This window comes from Pseudochaenichthys georgianus, chromosome 17 (genome assembly GCF_902827115.2).
Source record: "Pseudochaenichthys georgianus chromosome 17, fPseGeo1.2, whole genome shotgun sequence".
NCBI lineage: Eukaryota > Metazoa > Chordata > Actinopteri > Perciformes > Channichthyidae > Pseudochaenichthys > Pseudochaenichthys georgianus.
The window spans coordinates 15,954,424-15,974,045 of record NC_047519.1 but is presented as its reverse complement, the minus strand read 5'-3'; the positions used below and the strand labels follow the sequence as shown (position 1 = coordinate 15,974,045).

At 39.8% G+C, this 19,622-nt stretch overlaps 3 protein-coding genes across 3 annotated transcripts in view; 1 reads left to right on the top strand and 2 right to left on the bottom strand.

Annotated features, from left to right (window-relative positions):
- Positions 1-979, bottom strand: part of LOC117462723 (uncharacterized protein C22orf31-like) — a 3,325-nt gene extending 2,346 nt beyond the window's left edge. The window contains exon 1 of the mRNA XM_071206390.1: positions 976-979. Within this exon, the coding sequence (XP_071062491.1) occupies positions 976-979 (4 nt within the window). The remainder of the gene's footprint in view (positions 1-975) is intronic.
- On the bottom strand, positions 463-10,948 carry toe1 (target of EGR1, exonuclease). The gene is made up of 8 exons (XM_034104397.2): positions 10,567-10,948; positions 7,410-7,450; positions 7,004-7,100; positions 6,326-6,484; positions 3,115-3,228; positions 2,629-2,777; positions 2,247-2,409; positions 463-2,119 (listed from the first exon to the last, which is right to left on the bottom strand). Exons 1-8 carry the CDS (start codon positions 10,678-10,680, stop codon positions 1,409-1,411), a joined length of 1,548 nt encoding a protein of 515 aa, XP_033960288.1. The 5' UTR covers positions 10,681-10,948; the 3' UTR covers positions 463-1,408.
- Positions 10,949-11,047: 99 nt separating this feature from the next.
- On the top strand, positions 11,048-18,362 carry LOC117462259 (THAP domain-containing protein 1). The gene is made up of 4 exons (XM_034104398.1): positions 11,048-11,629; positions 12,403-12,562; positions 13,033-13,208; positions 15,956-18,362. The coding sequence occupies exons 1-4, from the start codon at positions 11,480-11,482 to the stop codon at positions 16,337-16,339; spliced, it is 870 nt and encodes a 289-aa protein (XP_033960289.1). The 5' UTR covers positions 11,048-11,479; the 3' UTR covers positions 16,340-18,362.
- The last annotated feature ends 1,260 nt before the right edge of the window (positions 18,363-19,622 follow it).

Here is a 19,622-nt window from a genome sequence, read left to right as displayed (position 1 = left end):
TTTCAACTGAAAGTATTTGTAACAACAAACAAATGTAATTCCTTCTCCATCACACAACCAGAAACAAGAAAACGTTTGTCCAGAGGGTGGCGCCAGAGGACAGGCTGAGTTACTACAAAGATCAAATGGTTTATCCTGTGAAGGAGCTATACACCAACTTTCACTGTAGTCAGTTTGCAAATATTTCAGAAATTAAATGATTATCAATCTTGTAGTTCACAATAAAAATGAATGTATCTACAAACAAAAACGTTTTAAAAACGTATTTAAAATGGGATGTCAACTTGCGAGTGTGTTACAATTGGTGCCACACTGCTGATTTATTAACTATTACTTCCATGAACAGTCGATTCAAAAATGATGTGCTGGTTATAGCAAGGGATTATATTCTTGGCATTTTGTTCTAATCATCCTTCAAGATAAAACCAGTATAAGTTAATAATGAAATAAAGATTATGATCATTTTTAAAGAGCATACATTTATTTTTTCGAAAGGTAACTCCTGTAAAAGGTAATTATACAAACATCTAAAAATGAAGAATGAATGCAAATCAAGAATCTGGCTCTTTCCAGAGAAACTTAAGAAACAATACCTGGCTTGATCTAAAACAGCTGCCACTGAATTGCACTTTATTACCGTCTTTAATACTATTAATAGTAGGTAAAAATGTACAAATGTCTTACAAAGAAATAAAAACAGTATAGAGCATGAGAAACAGACTTACATTTCAACACTGCCAGACTGAAAGGTTGTTCCACAAGCAAACGGACCCCCTATTCCATAATTCTTAAAACATGGCAAATGAAAATCAACACAAAATCCTGGTTCTCTAGTTAGGGATTACTTTTTTAAATCCATCCATCCTGAGGGGGGGCATGGACCAAATTCCAAGCCAATCTATTCAATAATTGTCAAAAATGTGTCACTAGAAACAGAAATGGTCAACCTCATAGTGACAGAGGAAGGGGATCTACCCATCCTCTGGGGTTCAGCACTGTCCATCAAATAGTTGAGCCAAACTGTTGGCAGGCTAAACAATTATTGATATTGAACCTGCACATGTACATTGGAGTTGTAACTAGTAATTGACCAATCAATAGGTGCCTCCAGAGAAAAGAATACCAACTTCCAAAAAATGCCAGAAAATGCAGTTTTTAGATCTTGGCTTTTCTCTGTTAAATATGATATTAAAGTCAACATCTTTGGGTTTGGACCATAGGTTTGGACTCAACAAAACATTGAATCACTTGGACTTTGAGACTTTTGAGGTTGTTCCTTTTTTATTATTTTTGGACAATTTATTGAACAAACAGTTTATCGTAAAAGTAATCTGCAGATTACTAATTAAAATAATAATTAGTTGCAGCCCTAATATAAACACTTAAATACTGTGTTCAAGTGTGGACACTACACTTTCTTTCCCCAAACCATCTCCATCTTCGCCACATGGGCCTTGGATGATTTGGAGAAGGTGCTTTTAACCACGCTGAGAGGAGCAGATTTACCGCTGAGGTAGACCTTATTGAGACACGAAGGAACCCAGGACTCCTCTTCCTCCTCCTTCCCTACAGCTTCCACTCCTTTCTTCTTGTTCAGGGTACATGAATGGGCAAAAATGTATCCCGTCATAAAGGCGTCGAACCCGGCACGGTGCGATCCTGAGTCGGCGTTCTTCTTCTGCTCAGTCTTGGACGATTTCTCGCTTAATTTTTCACTTCCTCCATCTTTTGTTCTGCTTTCTTCACCACCATTTGTGTTGGTTTTTGCGTTGTCATCAGTAGTGGGTGTTATTTCAAGTGTGTTGTCTTGGCTCACTCCGTTCCCCTCGATGTCTGTTTTCTCTCGTTCATTCTGTTGGGTGTCCATTAGAGACCCTTTTTCTGAGGATGACTCGGCCCCTTGCTTCTCATCTGGCGTTTCTTGCAGATCCACCGCCATGTGGGGGATTTTGTGTTGAGGGGCACCGTCTTCCGCTGCCTCGCCTTTACCTTTCCTTTTTTCTTTACGTCTCTTCCTCTTAGTTCTCTTGTTCCCCAGGTCTTTCTCGTCCTGGAGGATGATCAGGTCAGTGTCGTGGGATAAAAGACACTCGCTGCCATTTGGACACCAGCCAAATGCCTATAGGACAAACATAGAGACAAGGATGTTAATAGTAAATACTGACTATTTGGCTTGTTTGTCTATTTCCCTTTCACTTGAACATAAAGAACAATATAAAGATTTCTTAAAGAAAGGGAAAACTCACGGAGAAGCGCTGGCAGACGTCAGTCTGTCCCTCAACAGAGCCCACAGCTGGACACACTCTGTAGTCCACGTAGCTGGACATCTGACCAGCGTACTGACAGAAATGTAGCTGAACGTGAGGCTCAGTTCCTCCAGAGGTGCCCCTGCGACTGCTATCCAGCTTACTGGAGGGAAGAGGAGGCAATGAGGGAACAGGCACTTCACGACATCAGCACTTCATTTTACAACACTGCTTCAAGCACAATACTGCTCCACAAGGTCTCCTGCTTTAGACAATAATGGACACGTCAGAGGAATAGTCCAGATAACTGAGTGTTTTTATTACAGTTCAATCTGAACTGCACCTTATTATTTACTGTACAGTACATTACACAAATACACACCATTTCTTATAGGCATACTCCAGATATGAGGCAGTGAGTCGGAGCTCGAACTCAGTGACATATTTGGTGTCGTAGATGCCGGCAGGAAACATCTCAGACAGGTCGGCTGTGAAGGTGGTCAAGCGGTCGGGCAGATGTGCATAAAAACTCTGGGGGAGAGAGACATTGTTGCAATGGAACATATTTCATATAAAAGTAGGCAGCAAATGATGGAGAAGCTGGAACCAGAGAATCCTTGGCATTTTAGCTTAATTAGATTACATCAAAATGTAATATCAAAAAAGCTTTTCAGGCTATCCTCCAATCATAATCAACTTTGCAGCTCGAATACCAAAATGGAAATAGCAACTTAAGAAAAGGTTATTTTCCCTCATTGAAAAAGCCATTGAATTATGTATTTACTTTCTGCGAAGAAAATAAGTACAATTATTATGAGAAAGAGGAAAAGAACAAAAGTGAACAGCCAACATCATAAGTTGATGTTACCTGGTAAAGGAAGGCCATGTCGATGAGGCCGTTGTGGAGCACCAGGGGCTTCCTGGCACGCAGCAGTTCAGTGAATAACGCTCGGATGTGGACCCCCCGATCGTCTGATTCTGCCTAACAAGTTAGAGAGAGAAATGACAGATAGAAATTAAAAACATCAAAGGAATATGGTTGATCTTTTTGCAGTGTCATGTTCTATGTTAAATTGTATATATACAGTATACATCTATGTTTTACTTATGTCTACTTACATAGGGCCCTATAGGATTCCCTGTTTTATTAGATAGTTTATTCCCCTCATGATCACTTGGCATGCATGGAGCAGATAACTGTCAATAATTATAGCGATCCTATATTGGTTGAACAAAAGAAAATAATCACAATAAAGATAAACGTTATGGGTAAGAAATATGCTCAGCCACACAGCATGCTTCAAGAGTAGCCAGTAAAGACTCTCCGCCTCAGCTGGATGTGTGAATCACAAATGGTAGAACCCAATTTAAACCAGGTTAAGAATAAACTACCTTAAAGCAGCCTGTGTGTTTCATCTCGGGTCAAGTCGAAGATCCGGATTTGGAGAACATCAGCTGGAATCTGATCAATTCCAGTAGTACTGAGCATTGCTGGTTTGCAAAACTGGACAGGGCAAGGACTCTCTGCAGTAGAATATTTCGAAGTCTATAATAGGGGTGCAACAACTAATCGACTTAATCGATTAAAATCGATGACCAAATTAGTTGCCAACTAATCCAGTCGTCGATTCGTTGGTGACGTCATCACGTGTGTTTTACACGCCGTTAAACTCCAACGTTATTGGTCTTTTTATCGGTACTGGAGACATTTAAAAAAATACATGTCATGTATTATTGCTACAAAAACATTATATCGCAGTCTTAGTGTCGCCAACTCGTTTCTAATATGCAAAAAGACAAAAATATGCGTCTATGGTGTATTTTCGATCTTTCCAATCGAGACGAGATCTGTCTCTCCCGTCTGTGTGCGAGGGGGCGGGGCAGTTTACACACACGCAGCTGCTACATGCAGCAACACACGGCGGGGATGGCGGAGAGAAGCGCTCCAAGGTGTGGTTAAATGTTACCCGTCTCGATGTGGACAATGCTCGTTGCCAAAAGTGCAATGAGAGTTTAGCATGTAAGGGCGGTAACACGAGCAATTTGTCTAAACATTTAGCAAAAGTGCACCACATTCAGACGGAGGAATGCACCGGGTTCGACTGTCTTTCTAGTAGCTCTGAAGCCCCTTCCACGAGTAACGTTTCCACGTCAGGTGTTATGTATGCTAGCAGCAACACACGGAGTTAACTACATTATACAAACACGGGTTAATGATTAGAGGTAACTGAGTTATTTATTTGTTAAAGTTTCAGCTATTCTGTTTACAATTATGTTATCACATTATTTAATACGATTTGTTAAAACATTGTTTCTTTTGATGTGAAATATTATTTATTTAATTTAAATAAAAAGTAATGTTAATTCTGTTCACAATTTGTTTAGTTAATTTAATAATGCATGTGTTTTTGAATCAAGTATTCATCTTTATTGTCTTCATTGTTAGTTTCCACATGCCTAAAACAACCTCAAGCTAAATTTAAAAGTTGATGTCTAAATAAGAGCGTTTGAGAAATTGTGCAAGGCATAATAGTCCGAATTAGGGATTGACCGATATGGCTTTTTCAAGGCCGATATAGATACCGATACCGATTATTAGTAATCAAGGAGACCGATAACCGATATTTGGAACCGATATACAGTTGCAGTAAAATCAGAAAATCTTGGTGTCAAAATGTAGAATAACACAAACTCCAACACAACTTCTTTGAAATGCATTTAAGCATATATTATGTTTAATGAACTTTTAAACATCTTACAACTGGTTTCCTCTCTGTGCCTTTTTCTTTAGTGCAGCCATCTGCAATGAGTTAGAGAGAGACAAGAAGTGGGGCTACAGGCTGACATGCTTAACTAACAATAATGCTTAATTTATTATAGCAAAACAATGCCTGTCTATCTAGCATAAAATCCCAATAAGCTGCTAGCAACTGCAAAACACTAGTGCTAGCTAATGTTTTGCAAACTATTAAAAGTGAGGCTATTACAGTAGACCTAACGTTAGTCTAGTAGCCTCACTTCTAATATTTTGCTAAACATTTGCTAGATACATGTTGGCTAGCTAATGAGCTATCAACCTGAAAAACTGCGAGGCTCCACTCGCAGCCCCCCCCTCCTCCGCACCACAGTTACTCCGCTGCGAGACGCTGAACGCACCCTCCTGTGTAACTGGGAAACTGATAGACGGGTAACATTTAACCACACCTTGGAGCGCTTCTCTCCGCCATCCCTGCCGTGTGTTGCTGCATGTTGCAGCCGCGTGTGTGTAAACTGCCCCGCCCCCTCGCACACAGACGGGGGAGAGAGATCTCTTCTGGATTGGAAAGGTCGAAAATACATCAGAGATGCATTTGTTTGTTTTTTTGCATATTAGAAACGAGTTGGCGACACTAAGACTGCGATATAATGTTTTTGTAGCAATAATACATGACATATGTTTTTAAATGTCTCCAGTACCGATAAAAAGGCCGATAACGTCGGAGCTTAACGGCGTGTAAAACACACGTGATGACGTCACCAACGAATCGACGACTGGATTAGTTGGCAACTAATTTGGTCATCGATTTTAATCGATTAAGTCGATTAGTTGTTGCACCCCTATTATAGACTTCGAAATATTCTACTGCAGAGAGTCCTTGCCCTGTCCAGTTTTGCAAACCAGCAATGCTCAGTACTACTGGAATTGATCAGATTCCAGCTAATGTTCTCCAAATCCGGATCTTCGACTTGACCCGAGATGAAACACACAGGCTGCTTTAAGGTAGTTTATTCTTAACCTGGTTTAAATTGGGTTCTACCATTTGTGATTCACACATCCAGCTGAGGCGGAGAGTCTTTACTGGCTACTCTTGAAGCATGCTGTGTGGCTGAGCATATTTCTTAGCAATGAGTGACTTTAACTAAAAAGTCAATCTAAATCCCAAATGTGTATAAATATATATTTGTACCCATTACACACTGCTGCAGGCATTAGATATATCACATTTTAACTGTCTACTCCACAATAACAGATGTACAATTGAGAAGACAGTGGGCTCAGGACTGTCACCACATCACAGAACAAAATGTAGTATATTCACCTTATTATTGCCCTTGCAGTAAGGGATTCCATGGGCGTACTGCTTGTTAAAGTCAAAGCCATGCTGAACCAGGAACTGGACTGACTGAGGCTCTATGATGTACTCCTCTGAACACAGCAGGGTGAGGTTATACACCTGGACCAGGTACGTGTCTGCAGCCTGGGAGAAAGAGATACAAAGAATACAATCAGACATAGCATAAAAGTCTGCAGAGGCTAATTCATTTAACCAAAATGCATATGATACATGTCATCAGAATCAGAATACCTTTATTAGTCCCACAGAGGGGAAATGTACGTAGTTACAGCAGAAAAAGAGCCACCGACAGCTTAATGTTACATATGTCACATATGTTTCATGCATAAAAAAGTATTAAAGTTAAAAAAAGTTATAATGTAATAAAATAAAAAGTTACATAATTTACAAAATACACATCCTGTAACAGTTCTTAGTATTTAGCAGCAAGGTATATATTGCACAGTTATTAACGGCATATATATATAAATATATATATTGTGATGATACTGTAGGGAAGAAAATATTAAACACTCATCAACATTCTATGTGTGAGAACCATCTAATTGCCATTCATCTACCAGTTTCTCATGCTCATCGGAAATATGTAATAATCCTTTGATATAAAGTGTATAAACAAAAGTATATGAACAGCAATCTCACCTTATCGTCCAGTTTCTTGTAACAGGCGAATCCCAGAGAGAGGATGGAGCGAGAGCGAGCTGCATGGCAGATGGCTTTATATCTGTCCTCTATAGATCTGAAACATGACAGTGAGGTCAGGGCCAATTCACAGAAAAGCAACACTTAGCAGTAAGACATAGAATCAGCATTGCATATTTTGTATCCATGTTTCTTGCACAACAACCTGTTTATATACCCTTTAATGTAGGTATGCATGTAAGTAAATTGTACTGTTGAGGAACCTGCGATTTATGTTGTTCATACATTACATCATTAAACCATAGTTGTTTATATGTTATGATGACAATACACCTTTGAATCTTGAATCTTAATGGTGACTGTGTTTGAAAGAAGTGCACAGAGGAAAACTCATGTTTCTACTCACTCGGCCAGCAAGGATTTCCTGTTTCCAAGACCACTCAGCTCCTAAAACAACATGCAGGCAGCAGTTAATACCTTTATTTTGAAATTGGTGAAATCAAGTGACAAATCAAACAGTGACATGGAAAAACAAACAAACAATCTGTAAGACAAATCACTTTCAATGAGGTATGTGATGACATATGTTCAGGGTCTACAAACAGAGGTTAGATGTGCTAATAAGAGTGTATGGGATGAAGGGGGTATATATAGTCAGCGTGAGAAAAAGTTTTTAGAGAGTACTTGTCCATGGACAAGTGAGTTTGGAAATGTACTTGTCCGAATACATTTTTCACTTGTCCAGAATGGACACAAATTGGGGCCACTGGAATCTTCTTCTTCGCCATCGTATCTTACATTTTCCCACGGTTTTTACGGCACCGCTAACGTAAGTGAGCGGTAACATTTTACTGCATCACACATAGGGGTGGGTATCGTTTGGATTTTAACGATTCCGGTTCTGCTTTTCGATTCCGGTTATTTTCGGTTCTCGATTCCGGTTCTTTGAGAGGGTAAAAATAAGTCCCATGACAAACTGGGAGAAAAATATATTTATGAAAACATTAAGTCAAATCTGTATTCCTATTTACAAATCACTTCATACTGTTTAATTTCTTACGGTTATTGAATACAATTATATAAAAATAATCTCTGCATTGTTTAGTTAGTTCTAAGTGGTGCAGTTTGAGAATGTACAATTGTCCCAGTCTCCTCTGATGTTACACTGCAACCTGCCTGTGAGACAGAGTCCAACCACACATGTCCAACACATAGGACTAATAATAATAATACATTATATTTATAGCCTATAGGCCTAGCTCTTTTCTACAACTCAAAGACGCTTGCACGCTTACACATGTCCTGCAATACACATGCTGCAGCTGCCCAGCTGCTCACTGTTTGTAAAAGTAAATCAATAGTATTTTCATTTCAATAATGTACTTTCTATACCCTGCTTCATAAACAATACTGACATCCCTGTGCTCCTCCGAGTCTGGGGGTCCGGGGATGTGAGGACAGCGCGAGGACACAGACAGGGAGGCTGCTTCACTTCATAAAGGAAATGGCGGTCAATAGTAACAACATATGAGCTAAAACGCTTAATAACCTTCATTACATGTTAGAGAAAGAACATAAGAAAGTTTGACAAAGATGAGGCTGTTAAACGGGCAGCAGATCTGCTGTGTGTAGAGAGAGAGAGAGAGAGAGAGAGAGAGAGAGAGAGAGAGAGAGAGAGAGAGAGAGAGAGAGAGAGAGAGAGAGAGCCGCAGAGCTGCACCGTGCAGCGATCAGCTGATACGGAGCATAGAGAGAGAGAGCTGCAGTCCGCGGGGCTCGGCCTCGCCTCCTGTCCTCACAACTCTTATTAATCCCGGGACCGGACAATTGTTATTTGTTCCTACACGGAACAGAGTTTTGCTTCCCAACCCTGCCACTGTGCTACACTTCCCGCCCCGCCCCAATAGAGTCTGTCTGCAGACCGCAGCAAGGAGGCGTTTCCTATAGGGGCGTTTCCTATAGTGAACGACGGGAGCCGGCTCTCGCCCGCGAACGAGACGTTTTTTGTTTTTGCGGAGGGATCTAGATCGGCATGAAGGCACATTATGCAATGTGCAATGTGGACATTATCCCGCTTATTACACATGGCCACATTCTCAACAAAGTAATGACATGACTCCCAATAATAATTGAAATGCTTTTATGGATTTAGAAAAAGATTTTATTGATTTAAAAAATAGTTTTCTGTATTGATTTAAATTGACATGCATCCGCTAAGAAAAGTAGTCCGTTGTTACTGTTTGAACTAACGTAACAACGGCAGGAACTGCTTCTATAGTGTTTTTTGAGGAGCTTTTTGATTACAGATTTGAAAACATCGTTGCTTGCTTTAAAAGTAGCACAATTCATTATGTCAAACCTTGAAAGATATCCCTGCCCTAATGCCCTATGTCTGGACCGCTGCGTAAAAAGGAGGGTTTCTGATTACTTCTCTTCCTACTTTTTGTCCCCCTCTTCTCCCCGCTGCAGCCTAGCAGTTGATCTCAAAGCACGCTCCCCTCTCCTGCAGGGAGAAAAACTATATTTATATACTTTATATAGGTTGATACAGTAGCCCCTTTTTTTAAATAGTTTTTATAGGTGTTGCCATCTGTTTTGTGTAGCGTGGTTCTACAAGCAAGTCAATGCATTAATTGGGTGGTATCAGAGAGTTACACGGGTCTGTAAATGCAATGAAAACAATTGGCCACAGCAAATAATTTATATTAAACATGTAATTTTTACTTTTGAATACTTTAGTACAAAGGATGTCTTGAATAATTTAAGTGATATATGTGTACACATATAAATCATTAGTCAAAACAGCGCTACATTTTATTTAATTAAAAGGTATAATATGTGGTAAACTGAAGAGCCCTTTGGGAGCCGAAAGAGCCGGCTCTTCTTGGTGAGCCAAATGATCCGGCTCAGCAAGAAGAGCCGGAATTCCCATCACTAGAACAATGACTTCTTCTGCGAGGATTTATAAAAGCAGCTGGATAAAAAAAAGTTAGGAAACGCCCCTATAGGAAACGCCTCCTTGCTGCGGTCTGCAGACAGACCCATCTCCCCCGCCCCGCCCCCGTCTAACAGTACAGAAAGCGGCGAGATGCATTTCCTTAGGAATCGACAAGCAGAACCGAAACTAACACTTCTAAACGAACAATGGCGGACACGTACAATTTGCGAATGAGTTCTGCCTTTTGTAAACTGAATTTATCTATAATTTGTCAATAAATCAGGGCGAAAAACGTCACTTGTCCGCCGGACAAGTCAATTGAAAGATCTACTTGTCCGATATTGTAAATAACACGTCCCGGACGGTGGGACGTGTACTTTTTCGCATTTATGTCATTTATGACATGTATACTATTAGTATTCATGTCATACATGATATATTCCACAACAATTTAGCTACTGTCAGCCAATCCCACCTTCTTTTTATAATCTAATCCAGCATAATTTTGGCTTCTCTGTTGCATGGAGACGAATTAATGTTTTTTCATAAATTAAAATGCATAAACGACTGGGACTGAAACATTTTTTCTGTTTAGATATCAGGTTGATAACATGGACAAACTTACCGTGTCCAGTGCAATGAAGGAAGACGTTTTTATGGCCAATATCATGGCAGGCCAAAGCTCGTTGAAGGTATCATTCTGGACATCAATAACGGGAACAACCATAGAGGAAGCCATGTTTACCCCAAAGTAATTTTACAGAAAGCAAAAACAGCTCCTATTCGAGAACGAAAAGTTTCCTGCAGTCACCGACGGATACCTGGAATATTAGCTATCTTAAATTACTACCTTGTAAATATTTCCACTATCAACTGTTCTATGCAGAGCCCTTGATTGTTGTTTGATTATTATATTATCTTTATACATTCGGCATTTGTTTTAGTTAATATATTTGTACTTGTTCTGATAGACAGCTAACCGCGCTTCCACCGTAAACATGTCAACGTGCTTCTCGGGGTCCTGTGACAAAAAGCCCATTGGAGTTGCTGTGTTACCTGAGAGGAAATGTAAAATATTTGCCCGTGAATGTATGCAAAACAATCTTTAGGACAATGAATATACATGTATTAATCGGATGTTCTGTACTTGTTGTTTTATCTTTTAATTATTTCTTGAATGGTGTCTTTTCAATAAACATTTCAAGCAGGCGCCTGCGACAGCTTCACATAAACAATACGTCACTATACCTAACTGTCGGGGTGAAGAGCGCCATTTTGGCTCAAACTAAGTCAGAAACATTTTATCCTCGATAAGATTTTTTTTAAATTGTAACAAATATATACTATCTAAACGCCTGTAAAACACAACTCTGGTTTCCACGAGTTACCGTTTCATTATTGTGTAACTTTCTCTCTTTTATACACCGCATAAGTAGTAAATAAAAGTGATGATAAAAATCCCCAGCTGAGCTTCGTTGGCAGCCAAGCTATCTTGACGTTTGCTATATTTAGATCTGCTGTTTGTTTTAACCGGAGCAATGGGTGGGTGTTCTGCTCCAAACTGCTCTAATTCAACTAGCATAGGAAAACAGCTGTTCAGGTTCCCCAAAGACCCTCTGCGGAAGAAGAAATGGGTGATGAACTGCAGACGGGACTTCGAGCCCACTCCTCACTCCAGACTCTGTCAGGTACATCAATGATCAACAATCATCTCTCTTCAATCAGTCTGTTTTTTGGTTATCTACCAATTTGTTGTTGTTAAACTACATTGAAGTCTTTAAAATGCAACACTGAGTTAATACACTTGCTGTTCTTTAACAACTCAAAAGCATAATATGCCATACATAACATTTGAGTCATCTGATCATGTTAAAGGAGCCTATATTTTGTATTACAGCTATGTTAGGATGGCATGTTTTGTATATATTAATATTAATGTGACAATATATTGTACTGTATGAATAGACAAGTCACATTTATTTACCTGCATTAATACAGCATAGTAATAGTTAAGTCTCAGAGTTCCTATATGTGTGTAACCATCATGTGACAATATCAGGAGTGCTGTTAAAGCAGAGCAGCTTTTACAAGCCGTACAGATATTTAACCTTCATTATAAACCAAAATCGATGTAAGCTACCGAAGTATGTCTAAATCCCAGGGCGATAATGTATCTGAAACAAGTAGCTTTAAAAAGTGACACACTTGATCTTATAGAAATATGTGTGTGCGGAAGTTATAACGTGTTTCCAACATAGTACTTGGCAATGAAAGCAGGTGATAAGTTCAAAAGCAGATTGTTTATAAAGATACATTCTCCTCTGGGTTCACCTGATTGCCACTTCGACAATACTTTTATTCTGGAAGCTCTGAACTTTTCACACACTGTTCTTTTTATTGTGTTTTGGTGTATCATTCATTAAATACAAATGTATGTGTATTTTTATCTTTTTCCCACCAGGACCATTTTGAGCCATGCCAGTTTGAGGAGATAGCGAGGTCTCCGGCGGGGGGGAGGAAGCTGAAGCCCAACGCCATCCCCAGTCTGTTCAAATGTGGAGAGCCTCCTTACCCAGCACTCACTTCTCCTTACATCTTGATGTCAATGAAGCATGAACCAGGTAAGTCGGCAAGGACCAGGGATGAAAATCATTGCATATTTGTATTTATTTTTAAAATAACCGTACAGCCAATACATCAGAAACATATTGCAAGGCATTAGGGCTGCATGATTTTGTGATTATATTGACTGTTGCAATATGATTGACAATATTATTTACATCATCTTTGAAACATTTTTTAAACTGATAATAGTGTGAATCAAAAAGAGATTTTTTCCCTAGATTATCCTTTATAGTCAATTAATTCTCTGTAGCACCACAATATTTAATCAAGATATTTTCACATATTTTGCCTTTACCAAATATTGAGCCTACTGCGATATTTCACTAGTCTATATTGCAATTTTATATATATCATATATCGTTTCTAAGTGTTGCATGAAGTGTAATGCTTGTAAGTTCAGTAACATGTCAAATGCATCAGATTCCAATAAATGCAATACTATTTATATGTTTCTTTGTGTCTGTAGTGGAGAAGGATCTGAATTTTGGAGACCATGGCTATGCCAGACGCACCCCCCTGCCCGGCCTGGAGGGGGAGGATGCAGACGGGACTGGGGAGGACCAGCAGCCCTGCACACAGTGTCAGCTCCTGAAGAAGCAGCTGGAGCAGGAGATGCAGCACACTGCCAGGCTGCAGAAGGAGGTGGGTGGCTGCTGTGTGTCTTTCAAAATCACTCTCCTGTTTGCTTTTCCTTTGAAGAGGCAATGAACAGAGACATTTTAGAGGTTTTAAAAGCGATTAAGGCCAAAGATTCATGAGGGAAGTCTTAGGGGTAGAGGAATGTGAGAATTTGGTTTGGGATATTGCCAAATATCTGGAACAAACTCCCAGAAACCGGCAGGTCCGCTGCAACTCTGACTACTTTTAAATCCAGGCTCAAGACTTTATTTTTGCCGCTGCTTTTAATTGAACTATTCACATCTTACACTGCACCAGAGGTGGGACCAAGTCATTGTTTTGCAAGTCCGAGTCAAGTCTCAAGTCTTTGCGCTCAAGTCCGAGTCAAGTCTCAAGTCTTTGCGCTCAAGTCCGAGTCAAGTCTCAAGTCAGGATGGGCAAGTTCAAGTCAAGTCCAAGTCCTAAACTTTGACAAAACGAGTCTTAAACAAGTCATTATGTGCTTTTCACCAAATGTAATGACATCCATCAACAGAATAATACTTAATAATTAAACTGCTCTTTATTAGTCACATTAATAATTTAATAATCCATTTTCTCTCTGCTGGTAACGTGTTTTTTTCTATTTTAAGAGGGATCAGTAAGGTAAGGCTACCGTGACGGTTTGAGTTTAATGTATAAGATCCCTGATGTTAAGGTGACCAGAATGTTTATTTCCACTGTGTACAACATGTTATAAGGGACCCACAATCTATCTTTATGCAAGGGATAATGTGCAGCGAGGCGGTCTTTATGGGAAAGAGAACACCTGAATCTAGATCCCTCTGCAGGTGGTACTTTAACTATATTTTGATGCTAATACTTTTGTACTTTTACTTGTAACATTTTGAATGCAGGACTTTTTATTGTAACCGAGTATTCCTACACTCTGGTACTTTTACTCAAGTACAAGATCTGAACTTCTCCCACCTCTGACAATAAATCCTGAGTGGTTAGTGGTTACCAAACAAAAACCCTGCTCTGAAGGTTATTTTCATTTTACAAATCCTGCACTCAGCTTTGCTTTCTCCAATATCACTGAAAAGCAGCCAGATGCTGGTTATTTTTTCGGTTTTCACGCATTTCTTGACTTTTTCCGACGCGCTTGCATTTCAATCCGGCTCTCCGTTGCTCTGTGTAGCTGGCCTGTCCCACTACACCTGCTGACTTTGGAGAATCTGCCCCCCACCCTTCTTTCACATAATGGTATGATCCTAGTGTGTCCTCGCATATGATTGGCCGCATGGCAGTGTTGTAGTCATGTCACCAATTCACGAGTCCAAGTCACTCTCGAGTCACCACTCTTCGAGTCAAGTTCGAGTCATCATTACCTGTGTGCAAGTCCGATTCCAAGTCAGAGTCACCCAAGGAGTGTCCGAGCCGAGTCATCATTACCTGTGTTCGAGTCCAAGTCCGAGTCACCTAAGAAGAGTCCAAGTCAAGTCCGAGTCACAAGTCTTCATATATTAATCTTCGTGGATATATGTGTTGAAATGTAGCTGCTCTTCTACATTGCTTTTATCCTGTCATGTTATACTAATCTGTCTATTGAACTGTTGTGAAGCGAGTTTGGCTACAGTTCTTGTAATAGGTGCTATACAAATATAAAGCTTATTACTAATATTAATATTATTATTATATATAAATAAACTATATTTAAAATGAGTTACCTTTTAGAGAAGTGATTATATTTGTATGCCAATATTTTCCTATGGTAAAGTTTTCGTTTTGCACTTTTATTTTGATCGTATAGGGACTCTTATTTTGAAGGAACTTTTATGGTTAAATCAGTTTACTGATAAAGATTTAGCCCCAGAAAGCACATGGCTACTTACCATGCAAAATGACATCATTCTAAATGTTAAGTAGCCATGTGCTTTCGTGTTATCCTGAATCTTTATTTATTGATTAGATCGTTACTCTGATGATAGTGTTCAAGACAGCCTATATGTCTGAACTCGATCCTTAGAGTAATGTGTTACGGAGCCTTCTCTTCAATATTGTTTCCACATAACGAGCATTTTGCGCTGCTCTTTTCCAATGTGGAAGGAGAATGTGTGAAAGCATACAGCAGGATGCGGGGTGTGTCTCTAGACATCTTTAGACTGGAATAGCGGGGCCCAGTACGTGAACTCGCCTCGCAGGTGCACACGCCAGAATAGAGGACATCAGACTCCAGAAAAAATTAGCTCGAGTCCGAGTCATCCTGGGGGGGAAAATTCACGAGTCCAAGTCAGCGTACGCGATAATTCACGAGTCCGAGTTCGAGTCCAAGTCATCGTGCGCGAGAATTCACGAGTCCGAGTTCGAGTCCAAGTCATCCTGTGCGAGAATTCATGAGTCCAAGTCCGAGTCGCGTCAATCAGTGCGCGCGTCCGAGTCGAGTCACGAGTCCCGAAAATCGGCACTCGAGTCCGACTCAGCTAAATAAAGACCCGCCCCTGCCTGCAAGAAATCTCACCAAGAGTAGAAGCGGCTGAAGATTCTTCTCTCCCCGATAGGAGTCTGCTCTTCTAGCGGCATCTCGCGATCGGCGTGTTGGAGACCTCTGAATTAAATTATCAAGTCACCTCAAGCACTTTGAATTGCCTTGTGTTGAAAAGTGCTATATAAATAAACTTGCCTTGCCTAGACATATTTAAAGAGTTGATATTGGGTAAGACCTCTTTCTTTCGTCCTACTGGTCTATTGCCTAATAAACATCCTTAATGAACCGCTTTTCTCTTCGTCAGGCGGAGGAGATGAAGAAGCGCCTTTATCGCCTCGACCGAATCGAGAATGGTCTCCAGAACTTCCTGTACGAGGACCAGATCCGCGCCCTGTCCCTCTCCAAGCGCTCCCGCCGTGCCGTCTGGGCTCCAGAGACCATCATGAAGGCTCGGAAGATCCGCTGCGCTGTCGGCACGAAAGGCTACGAGTACCTGAGAGAGGTGGGGTACCCTCTGCCCTCCTACAGAACTCTGTGTAACCGCCTGGAGACTAAAATCATGGTGACCACGGACATGAGCTGCGAGGAGCTGGCCGAGTTGGGCCTGGGGCTCATGGCCGCCTGCGACAGCCCCACGGAGGGGGGCGGGGACAACGACGAGGAGGAACTCATAGGGGGTCTGTCCTGAGGGGGCAGTTTGCATGACTCTAAACAAGAGAAGAAGCTGCTGTTTCTGTTGATGTGAGTTCAAGTTGAGAACATTGTGCTTCTTTCATGAAAGACTGAAGCATCAGTTGAATGTATGCTTGGCAGTTCGGGACTAAGAATAGGCATGGGATGATATTAGAGCTGCAACGATTTTCAGCCTCTTTAAACTGACTTCCTGTTTTTCTCTGCTTCATAATATTCAAGTGAACATGCCCAGCTTTGAGCCTTCCAAACTAGAAATGTAAAGACCCTTGAATCTGAAAAAGTCGCAGGTGACCAAACCATGAATTGAGGAGAATAAATGGGGGATTTATTGCTAATAAAATAATTGTTAGTTGCAGTCTAGATTATATGAAATTCTCTTGTCACAATTATCCTTGCCCAAAATGAATTACAGATCTACTGAAAGATATTAGAATTAGTTTATATCATCAATTATTTATCAAATATCTTGAAGGCATCACACATTGGACAAACATCATTTTTAGTGGACATCCTTTTAACCCTCCTGTTATCCTTGGGGTCAATTTGACCCCATTCAATGTTTAACGTATCGGAAAAAAGCGTTCACATTATTTTGTTTGCTTATTATTTCATGACGTTTCCTAATTTAGTGAGGACTAATAGGTAAACATAAAATAAACATAAATGTCCTGTATGCACTTTGTACGCATTGGTGTTCCTTGGGGTCAATTTGACCCCAGGCTGTTTTAGTAGTGTAAAACATGTCAATGTCAACATTTTACACATATTTGTGTTGATTGTGTGGGATGATATTGAGGTGACTATTACATGCAAATGTATCATTGTAAAAACAAAACTACCCTCTGCTTTAGTTATTGGTCCTTTAACAACATCAAAAAGATTTTACTTTAACATTTTATTTCAGTACGTGAGATTTTATGGTGATTTATATATTTTTCGATATTCACATAATAGGAATTCTGGATGTATAAAGGGGTCTGTGGGGGGGAAGGTTGGGGTAATGTTTTATTTAAATGGTTATTTAGGTAGTCAACTAGATACCTAAAGCACCAGAGACATACATGTTGGTAAAATGTGGAATTTGATCATTGTCTTGAGTTTTAAACTACTGGGGTCAAATTGACCCCAGAGTATAAAGGGTGTAAAGTAAATCTGAGGATAACAGGAGGGTTTAGTAAACAACAAACATTCTTGCATTGAATTGATGCATGTTTTGAAAAATAGCACAAGCCTGTTTTCTTACATGATAAGTATGTATTTTCATAATCAGGCTCCAATATTCACTTCTCTACCACAACAACTAGCAAGACAGCTTCTTCCTGTCACTGAATATTTCCAGATATATCACTCTCAACCTACCTATCTATCCATCTATCCATCTATCTATCTATCTATCTATCTGCCATACAATGCTATATAAGCCCCGCCCTACTAAGAAGTAATTTGCACAGAGCCTGATGAACTTTGCTTGGTTAATGTGCTTCATGACGGTGTTCACATGCCCAATAATAGCCTGGTATTATTCAGGATACTCAAATGTTCTGAGAGCGGAGGAACTATACTCTGGATTACAGAGTAATGACTAAGGCATGTATATATCTCGCACTATAAACTGTTTCCTGTACATTATGCAAGCTTTACTTTCCCATTGTATGTATCATTTGATGGCCTGTGCATAAGCCGTAAAACACAACTGGGATAACATTGAGTGTCAATGAAGATATTTAGCATTTAAACATAATCAGAGGGGTTTGTTTTCACACTAAGCATACAAATGCTGTCTGCAAAATAAGGGTTAATATCATGTAACCTATTCTGTAAACCATGGCTGTTTTTCCGTTCTTTAATATAGAGCCTGAGAGGTAGGCTACGTATCATCAACAAAGAACATCATGTAAACCCTAGTAGTGCGATTCAATAGCTTGTACTTATCTGACTTGAAGTGTTTGTGAGGAGTTGCAGTGCAGTTGTAGTTACCAAAAAACAATTCACATCAACAACACTGGCGGTGTGAGAAAATAAAGAGCTTGTAAAGAATGATGTGCATTTGTCATTGTTTGTGAGAGAGACATTGTGCATATAGGTCTGCTCTGCATATCAGGCAGCTCACTGTCACAATGTTGACTTGATGGGTTACATTACATCTGACATGAAGGCGCACAACTCTTTATCACAAGTCTTCTGAAATACCCACACTGGCCCATCAAGGAAAGCGTGTAGTTTACCCTGCATAAAACAATGAATGACAACTGACTTTGGCCCAGTTTGGACTTTGAGCCAAGTACTCACAAGAGAGATATTTGTTTTAGCAGTTGGCTTTTTACCTGAGCTGAATTGCAAAATAATGCCAACATGTAAGTAAAAAGATTAATAACGAATGGTGCAATCAGGTTTTGGAAAACTGAGCAATGCAGCATTACAGTTTAATGTACACTCAACAGGTTTATTTCACCAACAATGCAAGTATGCAGTGAGTCTGTCACTGCTGCTGCTCATTGATTTTGGCCGCTTGCTTCTTACAAAAGTGCAACCGTGGTTTTGTTTGTCACATGGAGGCATTCACCTCTACACAGTCAAAAGCCTGAGTCATGAGTAGTAAAGTAAATATACTCAGTAATCAGATCAATATCCCGTACAATGTTCATTTTGACAGAAACAAAAGTGTCAGTAGGTGCCGTGATGCTTTGAGCTAGTGCTAACGTCTGCAGGATGTGCTGTTGATAATGCTAACATGCAAATGTTTAGCAGGTTTACATCTTGGTTAGGTATGTTAGCATGCTAACGTACACAAAACTGTAAGTAGAGCTGATTAGCCAATTACTTCTTCAGATTTCTCATCATGATCCAAAAATTGGTCCAGATAAGATTTTGACCTCAAGTCCTTAGGGTTCATCATCTGGGGTCTGTGTCAATTCATTCATTAGATGCTTCGATATATTTCACTAAAGAACAGAAAAAATGCTGGTAGTCCGATAAATACCTGAACCAAAATGTCATTAATCTCAACAGTTATTTGACCAAGCTGACCAAGCCCACACTCTAAAAACGAATTAAGGCGACCTTTCACCTCCACTTAATTAAATGCATGGTTGCAAGATAAAAATGTGAGTTAATTGATTTCGATAAACATTTGAAGTTGCAAACATTAATTTATAAGTTGTGTGGACGTAATAATGTTGGTAATTACATCAACTTAATATTGTGTGTAATTTGAACTCTGATTTCTGCGTTAATTGACTTAAAACTAAATTCAAGTTGTAGTAAGTATTGCAATTGGC